The sequence below is a fragment of the Dipodomys ordii genome, unplaced genomic scaffold, assembly GCF_000151885.1.
Source record: "Dipodomys ordii isolate 6190 unplaced genomic scaffold, Dord_2.0 Scaffold6, whole genome shotgun sequence".
NCBI lineage: Eukaryota > Metazoa > Chordata > Mammalia > Rodentia > Heteromyidae > Dipodomys > Dipodomys ordii.
This window is the reverse complement of record NW_012267222.1, coordinates 6,917,776-6,933,561: the sequence shown is the minus strand read 5'-3', so window position 1 is coordinate 6,933,561 and position 15,786 is coordinate 6,917,776. Positions and strand designations below refer to the sequence as shown.

The 15,786-nt window shown below is 47.4% G+C and overlaps 1 protein-coding gene across 1 annotated transcript in view; it reads left to right on the top strand.

Annotated features, from left to right (window-relative positions):
* Mtor (mechanistic target of rapamycin (serine/threonine kinase)) overlaps nt 1-15,786 on the top strand; it is a 124,323-nt gene that overhangs the window by 100,482 nt on the left and 8,055 nt on the right. The window contains exons 40-53 of the mRNA XM_013031836.1: nt 295-395; nt 982-1,078; nt 1,837-1,935; nt 2,225-2,347; nt 2,575-2,757; nt 3,369-3,503; nt 3,892-4,066; nt 7,468-7,603; nt 8,322-8,469; nt 9,378-9,500; nt 11,839-11,921; nt 14,313-14,385; nt 14,898-14,972; nt 15,283-15,418. Of these exons, the coding sequence (XP_012887290.1) occupies nt 295-395; nt 982-1,078; nt 1,837-1,935; nt 2,225-2,347; nt 2,575-2,757; nt 3,369-3,503; nt 3,892-4,066; nt 7,468-7,603; nt 8,322-8,469; nt 9,378-9,500; nt 11,839-11,921; nt 14,313-14,385; nt 14,898-14,972; nt 15,283-15,418 (1,687 nt within the window). The remainder of the gene's footprint in view (nt 1-294; nt 396-981; nt 1,079-1,836; nt 1,936-2,224; nt 2,348-2,574; nt 2,758-3,368; nt 3,504-3,891; nt 4,067-7,467; nt 7,604-8,321; nt 8,470-9,377; nt 9,501-11,838; nt 11,922-14,312; nt 14,386-14,897; nt 14,973-15,282; nt 15,419-15,786) is intronic.

Below are 15,786 nucleotides of genomic sequence, written 5' to 3'. Positions count from 1 at the left end.
TCTGAGGCATTCACCTTTTTGTGGCACTCTCCAGTAAGCCACTGTTAGCAGTAGTTAAGGGGGGAAATGCCATTTATTGACTACTTGCTCTGTGCTAGGTTCTAATAAAGTTTTTTTGTGCTTAACTGGCTTAATACCCGTAACTACCCTCTGAGGCCAGGACAGTTACCATGAGATTACACCCATGGCATAGACGAGAAAGCTGGAGCCAGGGCTGTGACCGTGAGGTTGTGCCCATGTTATAGATGAGAAAGCTGAGGCAAGAGTGTCACTGACACATGTGTCTTCCACCAGGACCTGTCCAAAACCTTGTTGATGTACACCGTTCCTGCCGTCCAGGGCTTCTTCCGCTCTATCTCCTTGTCCCGAGGCAACAACCTCCAGGATACGCTCAGGTACAGGGAATGTGGGGTGGAATTCTGGGAGGCCATGTTAATGGCAGGACACAAGTTCCTCCAGAGTCTGCAGCATGGGCTCATGGGCCTTTCTCTACCTGCACCTTGAGGAATGAGAGCTGACCAGGCCCCACCTATGAGGGAGAAAACTGCAAAGAATAAGGGGGTGAAGTGAAGTGAAGCCACAGTACCTCACATGTACCTGCTGCATTTAGGGGTCTGCACAAATGGTCTAAACCAGTCAGTCCACAGGCCTGAGGCGACAGCTTCTTCCTCCATCCGGCACCTGCAGCCAGCTACGCTTCCATCCCCCCATTGTCCCTTTTCTCCTCCATCCATGCTGAGCTCCCGTTGCCCTTTCCAGTGGGCATTTCCTTCCCCGCACGCACACTGCAGTTCTCTTGTGTTACTCTGCTGGGCTCATCTGCTCCATGTCTGAGTTTATGCCACAGTCACCCCCCAACATGATCTGGGATGGTAGTCACAAGTCAGCCAGGAGCTCTGCCAGTCGTCACAGATCCTGAAAGAAAACAGACGAACGCTGAGAGCCACGGCAGCTGGTGACTCTCTCACTTGTCTTTTCCAGAGTCCTCACCTTGTGGTTTGATTATGGTCACTGGCCAGATGTCAATGAAGCTCTAGTGGAAGGGGTGAAAGCCATCCAGATTGATACTTGGTTGCAGGTAAAGAAACTCAGTGAGGGCTGGGAAGGTGGCTCAGTGGTAGAGCGCTTGCCTTGCATGCCTGAGGCCCCTGGGTTCGATTCCTCAGCCCCACATAAGCAAAAAGAAAAAAGCCGGAAGTGGTGCTGTGGCTCAAGTGGTAGAGCACTGGCCTTGAGCTGAAGAGCTGAGGGACAGCGCCCAGGCCCAGAGTTCAGGCTCTATGACCGGACCCCCCCCCCCAAAAAAAAATAGAAACTCAGTGAGCTGGGCACCAGTGGCTCACGCCTGTAATCCTAGCTACTCAGGAGGCTGAGACCTGGGGATCACAGTTCAAAGCCAGCCTATGCAGGAAAGTCCAGTAGACTTACCTCCAATTAACCACCAGAACACCAGAAGTGGTTCTGTAGCTCCAGTAGTAGAGTACTCGCCATGAGCTTAAGCACTCAGGGACAGCGTCCAGGCCCCTAGAACTGACAAACAAACAAAAAAGAAGCTCAGTGAGGGTGGGTCAGCTTCTCTCCTGTGAGTCTCCTTGGATCCATGCAGTGGTTGAGAAACAAGGCAGTACATGTTAGTATTAAGGAAATAAAGCTTAGTCCCCAAGCCCAGACTCCATGGTTCTCCTTAGTTTTTGCTAGACAATGGAAAGAACAAACCATTTTAGGATCTAACAGACCAGACAAAACAAGTTGCAAGAGTAAATCTTCTGATCATTGGTCAGAAGAATAACTAGAGTTGTTTCCTTTGCCGCATAGTGTGTCTTTTTTGAATGCCAGGTTATACCTCAGCTCATTGCAAGAATCGATACTCCCAGACCCCTGGTGGGGCGGCTCATCCACCAGCTTCTCACCGACATCGGTCGCTACCACCCCCAGGTTTGTGGAAAACCCTGGCTTCTGCTGGGGCAGCCAGCCTTTTACTAACGCTGCTCGAGAGACCCAAATGCAGGTTCTGGAAGGCAGGTGCTCTCTCTTCTGCCTTTGGAGGGTCTGTCCAGCTAGTGGGGTTCTCGCCTTCAGTGACTCAGGGGCCTTCCTGAAAAGAAAGAGTCCCCTCCAAGTTGGAGTGGCTCCTTCCTGGTAGACTTACATGTTATTTCACCACTTTTTTGTTACCTTAAAGTTCACATCAGGTTCTTTGCACATGTGCCTCTGTCTGCTTCAGGCCCTCATCTACCCCCTGACAGTGGCTTCCAAGTCCACCACGACAGCCCGTCACAATGCAGCCAACAAGATTCTGAAGAACATGTGTGAGCACAGCAACACTCTGGTCCAGCAGGCCATGATGGTGAGTCTGGAGCCAGCGTGGCCTCCACTGGTCCGGCCTCCACTGGCCTGGCCTCCTCTGGTCTTGCCACCTAGAGCCAGTGTGGCCTCTGCTGATGTGGCCACCAGCCAGGGACTCCTGGGGCTTGGCTCCTCCTCACAGGAGTGATGCACGTTCCCCGTGGCTGTCCAGTCAGCCTTCCCATGTGTGGCTTATCCCTGTGCGCCCCCTCCCCCCTCTGTGTGCAGGTGAGTGAAGAGCTGATCCGTGTGGCCATCCTCTGGCATGAAATGTGGCACGAAGGTCTGGAAGAGGCCTCTCGTCTCTACTTTGGGGAGAGAAATGTGAAAGGCATGTTTGAGGTGCTGGAACCCCTGCATGCTATGATGGAACGGGGCCCCCAGACTCTGAAGGAAACATCCTTTAATCAGGTGTGTACTGTGAAAGCACAGGAGGGCGTCACCCACAGCTTTTCCCAGATGCCTGCCCTCCATAGCCTTTCTACCACCTTTAATCACACGTACGCAAACCAAGGCCAAAGGATCTAAAAACATCAGAAATGAACAGTCCTAGCACTCAAGAGGTTGAATCAGGAGGATTGTGAGTTCAAGGCCAGCCTAGACACAGATTGTCAAAACATAAAAAACACCAGAAATGTACTTGTTAAGTTACAGGAACCCTCCTCTTGTTGTTTTGTTTTTGTTTTATGCTGGGGCTGGAACTCGGGGTTTTACCCATGTCAGCCAACCGCACCACCCCTGAGCCATACCCTCAGTTCCCTCCTACAACTTAATTGGAAAATCACAAGTTTCCTCCAGAAGTCCTCTCATCTCCCTAATTGGCCCTTTACTAACAAGTCAGGTTCATGACCCAGAAGTGCCACGTTGGGACGTGCGTAGCTACGCTTGCTTACCAGCTCCCACCCAGCGCCTTTCAGCCACTATAGGCTTGGTGGGGAGGGGGCCTGGGCGGGGTTCTGCAGTCTGCTCGGGAGTTCTGAAAAGCTTGCCAACCTGGAAATGCCCCTTGCTTTCCCGCTCAGGCATATGGTCGAGATTTAATGGAGGCCCAAGAGTGGTGCCGAAAGTACATGAAGTCAGGGAACGTCAAAGACCTCACGCAAGCCTGGGACCTCTATTACCATGTGTTCAGACGGATCTCCAAGCAGCTGCCCCAGGTAGTCCTTCCTTTCACCCCTGGGAACCTGCTTCTCTTTCACCTCCACCTGAAGACTTGGGATGAGTAATTGTCTATAGAAATCCACTGACAAAAATACTTGACTTGTGGGGGGCGAGGGGGAGGTGAGGTGGGAAGGGATGGGAAGGGGAAACAAAGGAGGAGGCAACAATGCTTGATAAGAAATGTACTCATTACCTTGCCCATGTAATTGTAACCCCTCTGTATGGTATTTTCACAATAAAAAATTTTAAAAAATATTGCCATCAAATGATAAATATATATATATATATATATATATATATATATATATATATACACACACACATACTTACATCTAAAATCTCTGCCTGGAGGCAGCAAAGTAAAGCTTTGGTAATTATTCACAGCTCACATCCCTGGAGCTGCAGTATGTCTCCCCCAAACTTCTGATGTGCCGGGACCTTGAATTGGCTGTGCCAGGAACATATGACCCCAACCAGCCGATTATCCGTATCCAGTCTATAGCCCCGTCTTTACAAGTCATCACATCGAAGCAGAGGCCACGCAAGCTGACCCTCATGGGTAAGGACTGCTGTGAGCCCCTCCCCTCTCTGACATCATCCTTGGCAGACTGAAGCTGCCCTGTGTTGGCTAGGATGGGAATGGAGGACAGTCCTCCCCCTTGGCTCATCCCCTCAGGACTCCTTCCTCCCTCATAGTGGTGCTTGTTGAAGCTTGTAGTCACTTGTGTGGAGAACTGATTATGGAGTCAGGGTTGGGGGGGAATGGGGCCATCAAAGAGACATCCGATGTCTGGGATGTCTATCTTTGTGGGAAGTGACAAGCTACTTTGAAGGAGCTTCTGGGCTCCTGAATTTGTGTGTGTGCGTGTGCGTGTGTGTGTGTGTGTGCGTGCGCGCGCACGTGTGCGTGTGTTGATGCCAGTCCTGGGGCTTGAACTCAGAGCCTGGGCTCTGTCTCTGAGCTTTTATTGCTGAAGGCTAGCACGCTACCACTTGAGCCACAGCACTTCTGGCTTGTTCTGACTAGTTAATTGGAGATAGGAGTCTCACAGACTTTCCTGCCCAGGCTGGCTTCAAACCAAGATCCTCAGGTTTCAGTCTCCTGAGTGGCTGGGATGACAGGCCAGAGCCTGTTGTTTATTTACTGTCAGATCTCCTTTTAGGGAGATGATGGTGTCAGATGAACTGAATTCGAATTTTCCCCCAGGGGTAGCACAATACCTAGTTGGCCATTGAGGGAGGCCTGACTACTCCAGTGATACCATGAGGCATTTCACTCTTTTTTTCTGTCAGTTGTGGGGCTTGAACTCTGGGCCTGGGCACTGTCCCCTCAGCTCTTCAGCTCAAGGCAGGTTCTCTAACGCTTGAGCCACAGTACCACTTCTGGTGGTTAATTGGAGATAAGAGTTTCACAGACTACTTTCCTGCCCAGGCTGGCTTTGATTTCAGCCTCCTGAGTTGCAAGGATTACAGGCATGAGCCACCAGGCGCCCAGCTGCATCTCACTCTTAATATCACTTGTTTCTCAAGTGCAGTGATTACTGACCAACACCGTTAATCATGGTGCACAGGTGATGGTCTCTCCAGAGCCCTGTGTCTACTCAAACAAAAACATGGGTCATGGGGCTGGGAAGCTGGCTCAGTGATAGAGCTCTTGCCTTGCATGCATGAGGCCCTGGGTTCAATTCCTCAGCACCACATAAGCAGATTGAAAAAAAAAAAAGCCAGAAGTGGCGCTGTGGCTCAAGTGGTAGAGTGCTAGCCCTGAGCTGAAGAATCTGAGGGACAGCACCCAGGCCCAGAGTTCAGGCCCCACGACCGAACCAAAAAAAAAACAACAAAACATGGATCAGCCAGGCACCAATGGCTCACACCTCTATTCCTAGCTGCTCAGAAAACTAAGATCTGAAGATTGCAGTTTGAAACCAACCTGGGCAGGAAAGTCCCCATGATACTTTTACCTCCAATTAACCATTTAAAAACCAGAAGTGGAGCTATGGCTCAAGTGGTAGAGTACTAGCCTTGAGTGAAAAACCTCAGGGACAATGCCCAGGCCCTGAGTTCAGCCCCAGGACCAGTACTGAAAATAACGAACCATGGACCAAATTCTAAATTAAAGCGGCTCTGGAGTTTTTGTTGTTGGTTTTGATTTTTGTGTTTTGTTGTTGGCTGGTTGGTTTGGATTTTGTTTTGCTTTTGGCTGGTACTGGGGCTTGAACTCTGAGCCTCTTGCTCACCTGGCTTTTTTGCTCATAGCTGGCGCCCTACTAAAGTTTAAGTTAAAATGTGTAGGGACTGGTAGCTCACACATGTAATCCTAGCAACTCAGGGAAAAAAACCTCATGTCCATTTCTTCCTTCAAGGAACAGTAGGAGCACTTAGCATATACCATTCAAAGACAGCGCAGGCAGGAACTTCTGCTAGTCTCCAAAATAACCAGCAAAAAAGCAGAGATAGAGGTATGATCCAAATGGTAGAGCGCCAACCAAGCAACCATGCAGCCCTGAGTTCAAACCCTGGTATAATGTAGTACAGCACTTGCCAGACAAGTATGAGTCCCTGAGTTCAAAACCTCATTGCCTCTAATAAAAAGAGTTTAATGACGATGCTGCTCCCAGAGATGTGAGGAAAGTCAAGAACACAGAGGACACGCACAAAAACAACCACCTGAGAAGCTCCTGCTCTCCCCCCCACACACACACCTGCAAGGCAAGGAGCCTGGCAAGAACCACCCTGAGGGAGAGGCTACCCACGGAGCTGGAGCTAGAGCCGGATAAATGGCCACGGCCATGGTAGAACTGCAGGCCAGCCACAAGTGGGGATAGATGCCTTCACCTCTCCCTCTTTCTGGCCCCTGACCTGCCGGCTCTCTCACCCCACCCGGCCCCCAGGTGCTATGGACCTTTCAGGCCAGTAAGTCAGGGGAACGAAAGATACACAGAATCATTCCCGATCCACATACAGGGATTGTTTAAATTTGAACCACTCTTGGTTATTAGAAAGAACCTTGACAACAGAGCTACTTAACTCAATCGTGGGATATGTGTTTCTGCATGTGGGGAAAGCCTGATAAGGTTGGTAAAGTACATGTAGCCTGTAGGGTTGAAAATGAGTTTTTAGGCCAGACCCAAAGTCCAGGAGTCCCAGGTCAGGTCCAACCATTTCCCATATCCCACATAGCAGAGACATGGTGAAGGGCAGAGAGAGGAGATTCATTCCATGGCGGCCATGGAGAGGCAGCACTTCGGGACATCTTCAGTGTCTTCAGGGTACAGACATTGGCTTTGGATTAGGTAGGGAGAATTAGGGGCAGAGAGTGGGAGAGGTCTGCAGAGTTCCAACACTCAAGTTACAGGTGTGGTCTATTTGACCATCTGAGTCTGGCCTTTGTCTCTGGAGGAATTCTGAGAAGTTACTGATTTCTAACTGGAACAAAGTGGTCTCCTGAATTTAGAGTTGCTTTCTTTAGAATGATAAGAAGACATTGCTTGGGCTGGGAAGGTGGCTCAGTGGTAGAGCACTTGCCTTGCATGCATGAGGCCCTGGGTTCAATTCCTCAGCACCACATAAGCAAAAAGAAAAAAGCCAGAAGTGGCGCTGTGGCTCAAGTGGTAGAGTGCTAGCCCTGAGCTGAAGAATCTGAGGGACAGCACCCGGGCCCAGAGTTCAGGCCCCATGACCGGACCCAAAAAAAAAAAAAAGAAGACATTGCTTATTTGAGGGGCATTTTTGCTTTCCACATAAGATGTTTGTCCCAATTTTTCCTCCTGCAAACAAGGTGACTGCCACAGAGAATAGTCATATCAAAGAACACAAAGTTGGGGGACTTTTCGTTAATTCACAGGACTGGCAAAGAATCTTTTAAGTTGCCTCTTCAGGATCTTTGGTATATGTTGGTGGTCTCAGGGTATGGATGGGAGAACCTCTAGCTAGGCTAACTGCTTCTACCTGTCCTTCCAGGCAGCAATGGGCATGAGTTCGTTTTCCTGCTGAAAGGCCATGAAGATCTGCGGCAGGATGAGCGAGTGATGCAGCTCTTCGGCCTGGTCAACACCCTGCTGGCCAACGACCCAACATCTCTGCGGAAAAACCTCAGGTGCTCAGAACACCGTGCAAATGGCAGTTTCCTCCTACCTCTGTGCATATTACCATGTGCCTTGGTAAAATAAGTGTGCAGCTAGATACCTGACAAGAAGCCATACATAGCCAAGGTGCCAAACACAAGAAGATTCTCAAGAATTGTTAGGGTGCCCTCACTGGGAAATGCCTTCAGTGAAACTCAGAATGAGATTAGACTGGAGATTCTGTAGTCTCAGTGGGTTGTTTTGACCTCTTCTGCCTAGGACCATGGCTAGGAAGCTATTGTCCTTTAGTCTTAGAATAGTCTCTCCCCCACATAGAGACACAGTGAGGAAGCAGCCATCTTGATTCTGGACTTATCCTCCACAACTGTTGGTTATGCTGGCATTTTGTTATAGTCAGCCCCAGCTCCTACGTGAGTCTGAATCAGGCACCAGGGAGAAAAGTAGTGGCTTGATGCTTACCCCAGAAGTGACTTCATTAGGCGAGTGGAGAGGACTGCCGTGGCGCTCCCATCATCGGTCCACTATTCTTCACAGACGGTCCCTCACTACACAGCCAGGCAGAGGGCTCATTAAAGATAGTTTGCATATCTTGGCCTGGAAGTTTGTGGCAGCATGGCTCAAGTAGTAAAACCCCTGTCTAGCAAACTCAAGACCCAAGTACCTCAACAAAAAGAAAAAAAGGTGCACTTTGTTTACTGTACAATGACCCTGCTTTCCTGTGGGTGCTAGCATCCAGAGATACGCCGTCATCCCTTTGTCCACCAACTCTGGCCTCATTGGCTGGGTCCCACATTGTGACACACTGCACGCCCTCATCCGGGACTACAGGGAGAAGAAGAAGATCCTTCTCAACATCGAACATCGCATCATGCTTCGGGTAGGTGGTGGGGCCAGACCAGCCCCGCACCTTCAGCCTCAGCAGACTCGCATGCAGGACCATGCAGAGCTGCTTCTTTAGAAATCTATTTACCAAAAGAATGATTTTAGAAGAAGACTTAATGAAGTAAGTCCTAAAGCATTCGACCTCTAAGAAACTGAAGAGTGTCAGGTGCTGATGACTCACGCCTGTAATCCTCCCTACTCAGGAGGCTGAGATGTGAGGATCGCAGTTCAAAGCCAGCCCAGGCAGGAAAGTCCATGAGACTCTTATGTCCAATTAATCACAGAAAAAGCCAGAAGTGGACTGTGGCTCATGTGGTAGAGTGCTAGCCTTGAGCAAAAGGAACTCAGGGATAGCACCTAGGCCCAAAGTTCAAGGCCCAGGACAAGCAAAAAAAAAAAAAAAAAGAAGAGAAAGACACTGAAGGGTAGGGGTATAGCCCATTGGTGCACAAACTTGGCATGTACCAGGCCCAAAGTTCTATCCTTCTATCCCCATATGGGGGAGAAAAAAATTACCAAGAGAAAAACTGATAGATCTAAAGCCCAGAAACTTGATTTTTATCACATCATGCATAAATGTGTTTACGAAATGTAGAGAAATGTAGGAAGCAGTAGAGAAGCCATGGTGAGTAGATGTGGAGAAGAGGCATTTAGCACTCTCTCCTACTTTCATCCAGTTAGGCTTGTGCTGAAGTGAGGCCTGCTGTTCCTCCTTCAGGCTCCAGGCCTTCCTGTGGCAGCAGGTCAGAGTAGAGAAGCCATTCTATTTTTCCATTTGTTCTCCTTTTGGTTGTGGTGGTAAAATTAGGACCCAGTTCTTCCTGGCCCCTCAGGCTTGTTTCGTCCTGGATTTACACTGCTTGCTGAGTTGTTTTCTTATTGATTGCTTCTGTCCTGATTCAGATGGCTCCAGACTATGACCATTTGACGCTGATGCAGAAGGTGGAGGTGTTTGAGCATGCTGTCAACAACACAGCTGGGGATGACCTAGCCAAGCTGCTGTGGCTGAAAAGCCCCAGCTCCGAGGTACAGCCACAAGGCCCTACAGGCACTGCACCCCCTTGCCCCACAATTGGGCAGGTTTGGATGAAGTAGTTTGTTGTTTTCCCTAGTTACTTACAATAAGATGTGACTTCTATATGTTAAGGAAAGTTAGTATTTTTCATATATGCTATAACTTTCCTATTTATTTGCTTTTTGTTAATTTTGTTACTGTTTTAGGGTTTGTGGTTTTTATTTGCTTGTGTCAATACTAGGGCTCGAACTGAAGGCTTTGTGTTCTACCTTAGCTTTTTTGCTCAAAGCTAGTGCTCTACCACTTGAGCCACACTGCTACTTCTGGCTTTTTAGTGGTTAGTTGGAGATTAATTGGACTCCTGTGGATTTGTCTGCCTGGGTTAGCTTCAAACCAGGCTCCCACATTGAGATACCACTGCATACCCACTTGGATCTCAGTCTCCGGACTAGCTAGGATTATAGGCATGATCCACCAGCACAGCTACCTAGATTTTCTTACTCTAATGTTAAGACTCCCTGTTTATATTTAAATCCTAACTCAATTTGGAATTTTTTTTTAGTTTAAGACTTAAGTCTAGTTTTTTTCTTTTTCTTTTTGGTGCCAGTCCTGAGGCTTGAACTAAGGGCCTGGCTACTGTACACAAGGTTACTGCTCTACCACTTGATCCACAGCTCTACATCTGGCTTTTAGGTGGATAATTGGAGATAAGAGTCTCATGGACTTGGGCTGGGAAGGTGGCTCAGCGGTAGAGCGCTTGCCTTGCATGCATGAGGCCCTGGGTTTGATTCCTCAGCACCACATAAGCAGAAAAAGCCAGAAGTGGCACTGTGGCTCAAGTGGTAGAGCACTAGCCTTGAGCTGAAGAGCTGAGGGACAGCGCCCAGGCCCAGAGTTCAGGGCCCATGACCAACAGAAAAAGAAAAGAAAAGACAGGTGCTGGTGGCTCACATTTGTAATCCTAGCTGAGATCTCAGGAGGATGAGACCTAGGATCACAGTTCAAAACCAGCTTGGGTAGGAAACTCCATGAGACTCTTATTTCCAATAAACTGCCAAAAAGCAAGAAATAGAAGCTCAAGTGGTAGAGCACTAATCTTGAGTGAAAATAAGCTCAGCAACAGCACTTAGGCCCTGAGTTGAAGCCCTAGGACTGGCACAAGGAAAAAGAAAGAAAAGCCGGACACCAGTGGCTCATGCCTATAATCCTAGCTATTCAGGAGGCTGAGATCTGAAGATCACAGTTCAAAGCCAGCCTGGGCAGGAAAGTCCATGAGACCCTTATCTCCAACTAACCATCAGAAAACCAGAAGTGGCTCAAGTGGTAGAGCACTAGCTGAAGAGCTCAGGGACAGTGCCCAGGCCCAGAGTTCAGCCCCATGACCAACCCCCCCCCGCCCACCCCCCCCAAAAAAAAGAAAGAATAAAGAAAAAGCAGCCAGGTATGATGGTTAGTGTATACATGTATTCTCAGCTAGAGGACTTAGTCAAAAACAAAATGCCAACAAAAGAACTGGGGCATGATTCAAGTGTTAGAGTATATATCTTGCACCCACTAGACTCTGGGTTCAACAGGAGGAAAGGGAAGGGGAGGGGAGGAAAAGAGGGAGGGGAAAAGAAAAGGGAAAAAGATTTTTTTGAATTTTTCTTGGAATTATATTTAATGTTTCACAAGATTTTGAAGGAGTTTCATCTTTATAATCTTAAATGGATGTCCTAAATGGATATTTTCACTTATTCGAGTTTTTATGTGCCTAAGACAAGTTTATTCACCTAAGCCCAACAAATTTGTAATTAACTTTAATCTGAAGCATAGTTTATGTATTTATTTTTTTGACCGGTCATGGGGCTTGAACTCTGGGCTTGGGTGCTATCCCTGCGCTCTTTAGCTCCAGGCGAGTGCTCTACTGCTTGAGCCACAGTGACACTTCCGGTTTTCTAGTGGTTTATTAGAGATAAAGAGTCTCACGGACTTTCCTGCCCGGGCTGGCTTTGAACCATGATCTTCAGATCTCAGCCTCCTGAGTAGCTAGGATTAAAGGTGTGAGCCACCAGTGCTCGGCAACATAGTTTATGATTATAAATGGAATCTTTATTCTACTATACATTCCTTTTTATTATACTTTGATTATCTTTAAGGAGTTGCACAAAGGGATTTCAATTCAAGTCAGTTTATGCATCTTGATCAATGTCACCCCTTTCATCATTCTCCATCTCTCCCAACCCCACCCATCCCCTCTCCATTCTGAGTATTGGTGGAATATAAGGAAACAACTGATTGGGGTATAATTATGTTGAAATTATGTCTATAACATCCACAACTTTAGTTCTCATGTGCTCCATATTGTAGGTATGGTTTGACCGAAGAACCAATTACACCCGCTCTTTAGCAGTCATGTCAATGGTCGGATATATTTTAGGTCTGGGAGACCGGTAAGTGAGTTCAATTTGTTTCTTTTAGTCATCTTCCTACTTTGTTTTCCAATAAGATTTATGACCCTTTAGTAAGTAGCTTTGTATTTTGTACTTTAGACCTCCTTTCCAGCATCAACCCTAAGTTTCTAGTCTATACCAACAATAATTCCAACACAGTGGAGACAAGCAGAACTATAGTTCCAGAGTACCACTTTCCCCATAGGTTAATTTGGTATAAAAGCCAGGAGCCAGTTGCTCATGTCTGTAATCTTAACTGCTCAGGTGGCTGAGAGCTGGAGAATCATGGTTCAGAGCAAATCCAAACAGAAAAGCCTATGAGATGCCATCTCCACTCAACCAGCAGAAAGCCATGCTGAAGGCATGACTTAAATGACAGAGTATCAGCTGTAAGCTAAACAAGATAGTGTAGAGAGTGTGAGTCCAGAAGTCAAGTCCTGGTACCAGAAAAAGGCCATATTGCATCAAGTCATTTTATTATATATATATGTATGTATGTATATATATATATATGTATATATGTATATGTATATGTATAATCACCACTATGCTAAGGCAAATAATTCTATCTCTATAACTGGAACCAACCAAAGTAGATACTTAGGCTTCTTTGGGAGGGGGGGTGCAGTTAGTCATGATGGGGCTTGAACTCCGGGCCTGGGCGCTGTCCCTGAGCTCTTTCACTCAAGGTGAGCACTCTACCACTTTGAACCACAGTGCCACTTCTGGTTTTCTGGTACTTAATTGGATATAAGAGTCTCATAGGGACTTTTCTGCCTGGCCTAGCTTTGAATTGTAGATCCTCAGATCTCAGCCTCCCGAGTAACTGTATAAATTTTATCCAAATGTACATACTGAAAAAAAGCAACTAGGGAGAAGTTGTGGGCATGTAGCTCACTAGTCCAGCCCTTTCCCAGTGTACAGAAGGTCCTGGATTATTCAGTCCCCAGCAAGGTAGGTGGGGGCAGGGGGTAGTCGTGCTCAGAAATTGACTCAAGCTGAGTGCCAGTAGAAAAACCCCAGGGTCAGTGTCCAGGTTCTGAGTTCAAGCCCCAGGACTGGCACCAAAAAAAGAAAGAAAGAAATGACTCATGAGAATCTTAGGGAAACTGGTTCTCAATGGAGTCCAGTGGCTCACACATATCAGTCATCATACTGCTCAGGAGGCTGAGATCTGAAGAATGAGCTTTGAAGCCAGGACTTGCACAATCAATCAATCATCACTCTCAGCTGAAGGGCTCAGGACAGCACCCAGGCCCAGAGTTGAAGCCCCACAATGGACAAAAAAAAAAAAATGGAGAGAGAGAATGGATTCTCTTTGTCTACTGTTTTGCTTTTTCTTTTTGTCGGTCATGGGGCTCGAACTCAGGGCCTGAGGGCTATCTCTGAGCTTTTTCACTCAAGGCTAGCACTCTATCACTTTGAGCCACAGTGCTGCTACCAGTTTTCTGGTGGTTAATTAAAGATAAAAGTTTCACAGACTTTCCAGTTTGGGCTCACTTCAAACCACAGTCCTCAGATCTCAGCCTCCTAAGTACTATTCTCTTTCTGAATCATGTTTTGTGCAGTTATTTGAGAGTGAAATTGCCTCTGTACCCCCACCCAGTAATTCTTGTTTTTAAAAAACTAGGCTAGGGGTTGGGAAGGTGTCTCAGTGGTAGAGTGCTTGCCTTGCATGCACGAGGCTCTGGATTTGATTCCTCAGCACCACAGCAGAAAAAGCCAGAAGTGGCACTGAAGCTTAAGTGGTAGTGCACTAGCCTTGAGCTGAAAAGCTGAGGGATAGTACCCAGACCCAGAGTTCAGGACCCACAACCAGCAAAAATAAAATAAAATACTAGGCTAGACACAACAGTGCATACCTAAGTCCAAGACTTTGAAACCAGCTTGAATGATACAGTGAGATCCCATCGCAAAAAAACAAAAAGCAGCAGACTGCTGGATAACCCTGTCTGAACTGGCTCAGGGTTCAAGCAGCCCAGCCCCTACAACAGCTGTGCATTAGGAATGACAGCCAGGCCACCCTGAGAGGCCATCACTGTCAGAATCAACTCATCATGGGGCCCAAGATCCCAGCAAAGCAAATTTCTTTTAAATAAATCTTCATTTCGGCTTGTAAGCCCTTTCCAAGAGAAAGCTAGATAATAAATATTTGAGGCTTTGAAGGCCTCTGGTCACAAGCGTTCACCTGGGCCATTATAGCACAGAGGCCACTTGAAAGGGTTACAGAAATCAGGGAACAAAGGCAACCTGATTTATTACAAGGCAGGCAGGGACCAGACTTACCTGGCGACTGTGATTCGCCAACCCCAGCATAGACTTTCACATTCTTGTTGATTCATTCATCAGTGCTTGTCTGTTGATTCCTGCTCTTATTTGTGTTTCTCAAAGGCACCCATCCAACCTGATGCTGGACCGTCTGAGTGGAAAGATCCTACACATTGACTTTGGGGACTGCTTTGAGGTAAGTACATCTTCCAGAACCCTGCAGAAATTTTGCCCTGCTCACAGTTCAGGCAAACATAACCCAAAGGCCCCTCAGGCATCTTTCAGATTCTTTTTTTTTGTCAGTCATGGGGCTTGAACTCTGGGCCTGGGCACTGTCCTTCAGCTCTTCAGCTCAAGGCGAGCACTCTACCACTTGAGCTACAGTGCCACTTCCGGTCTTCTGGTGGTTTATTGGAGATAGGAGTCTCACAGTCTTTCCTGCCCGGGCTGGCTTTGAACCGTGATCCTCAGATCTCAGCCTCCTGAGTAGTTAGGATTACAGGCGTGAGCCACCAGCGCCCGGCTGGCATCTTTCAAATTCTTATGATAAATGTCCTCCCTGAATTCCAGTTCCTTTCTGTGCTGTATTTCCTATGCTCTAATGAGATGGATGTAGGCAATGCAGGGGAAAGCCACCTGCTTCACCTTGCATTAGCTGAAGGCAACCATCTAACCATGGATTCCCGTTCTCCTCTGATTACCCTATAGGTTGCTATGACCAGAGAAAAATTTCCAGAGAAGATTCCATTTAGACTAACAAGGATGCTGACCAATGCCATGGAGGTGAGGAGATGCTGCTAACAAGCTGGTAGGAGACGGGGCCGATGCACTTATACAACGTCCTCTGACCAGACCTCCTTGCTAGTGCTCCCTGGGTCCTGAGTGTCTCTGTGGTGGCTTGGTAGGCCCCTCTTACTTCCCATTGTGTTAGGATGGCCTTTGAAAGCCTTAGCCCTGGTCCTGTGTGTCTTCCCTGAAAGATGCAGCCAGTGCATGAGCTGCTTCCTCAATGAAGGCGGTAGGATCTCTGGCTTTTGATCATGAAGCACCAGTGAGTCACGCTTAGTAATGCCTAGGCTATGTGGCTTCCCAGGTTACGGGTCTGGATGGCAACTACAGAATCACATGCCACACGGTGATGGAAGTGCTTCGGGAACACAAAGACAGCGTCATGGCTGTGCTGGAAGCCTTTGTCTATGACCCCTTGCTGAACTGGAGACTGATGGACAGTGAGTATTATCCACGGCTGGGACTGGGGTTGGGACCCTCCTAAAATAGAATGTCTGACACATAACACTTCAATACCTTGTTCCCCTGGAGCTTAGGTATATTGGTGAACTTCTCTTTCTCCTTTATAGTATTTAAGTATTTTTACTATCTAGAACAGAAAACTGTCATTAATTTATATAGTCATTACATATTTTTTGGTTTTGTTTTTTTGTGTGTATGACATTTTTTGATTTTGTTTTTTTGTGTGTGTGTTGTTTTGGTTTTGTTTTTTTGGTCATTTGTAGGACTTGAACTCAGGCCTAGGCACTGTCCCTGAACTTTTTCCATGCAAGGCTAATGCTCTACACTTTGAGCCATTGTACCACTT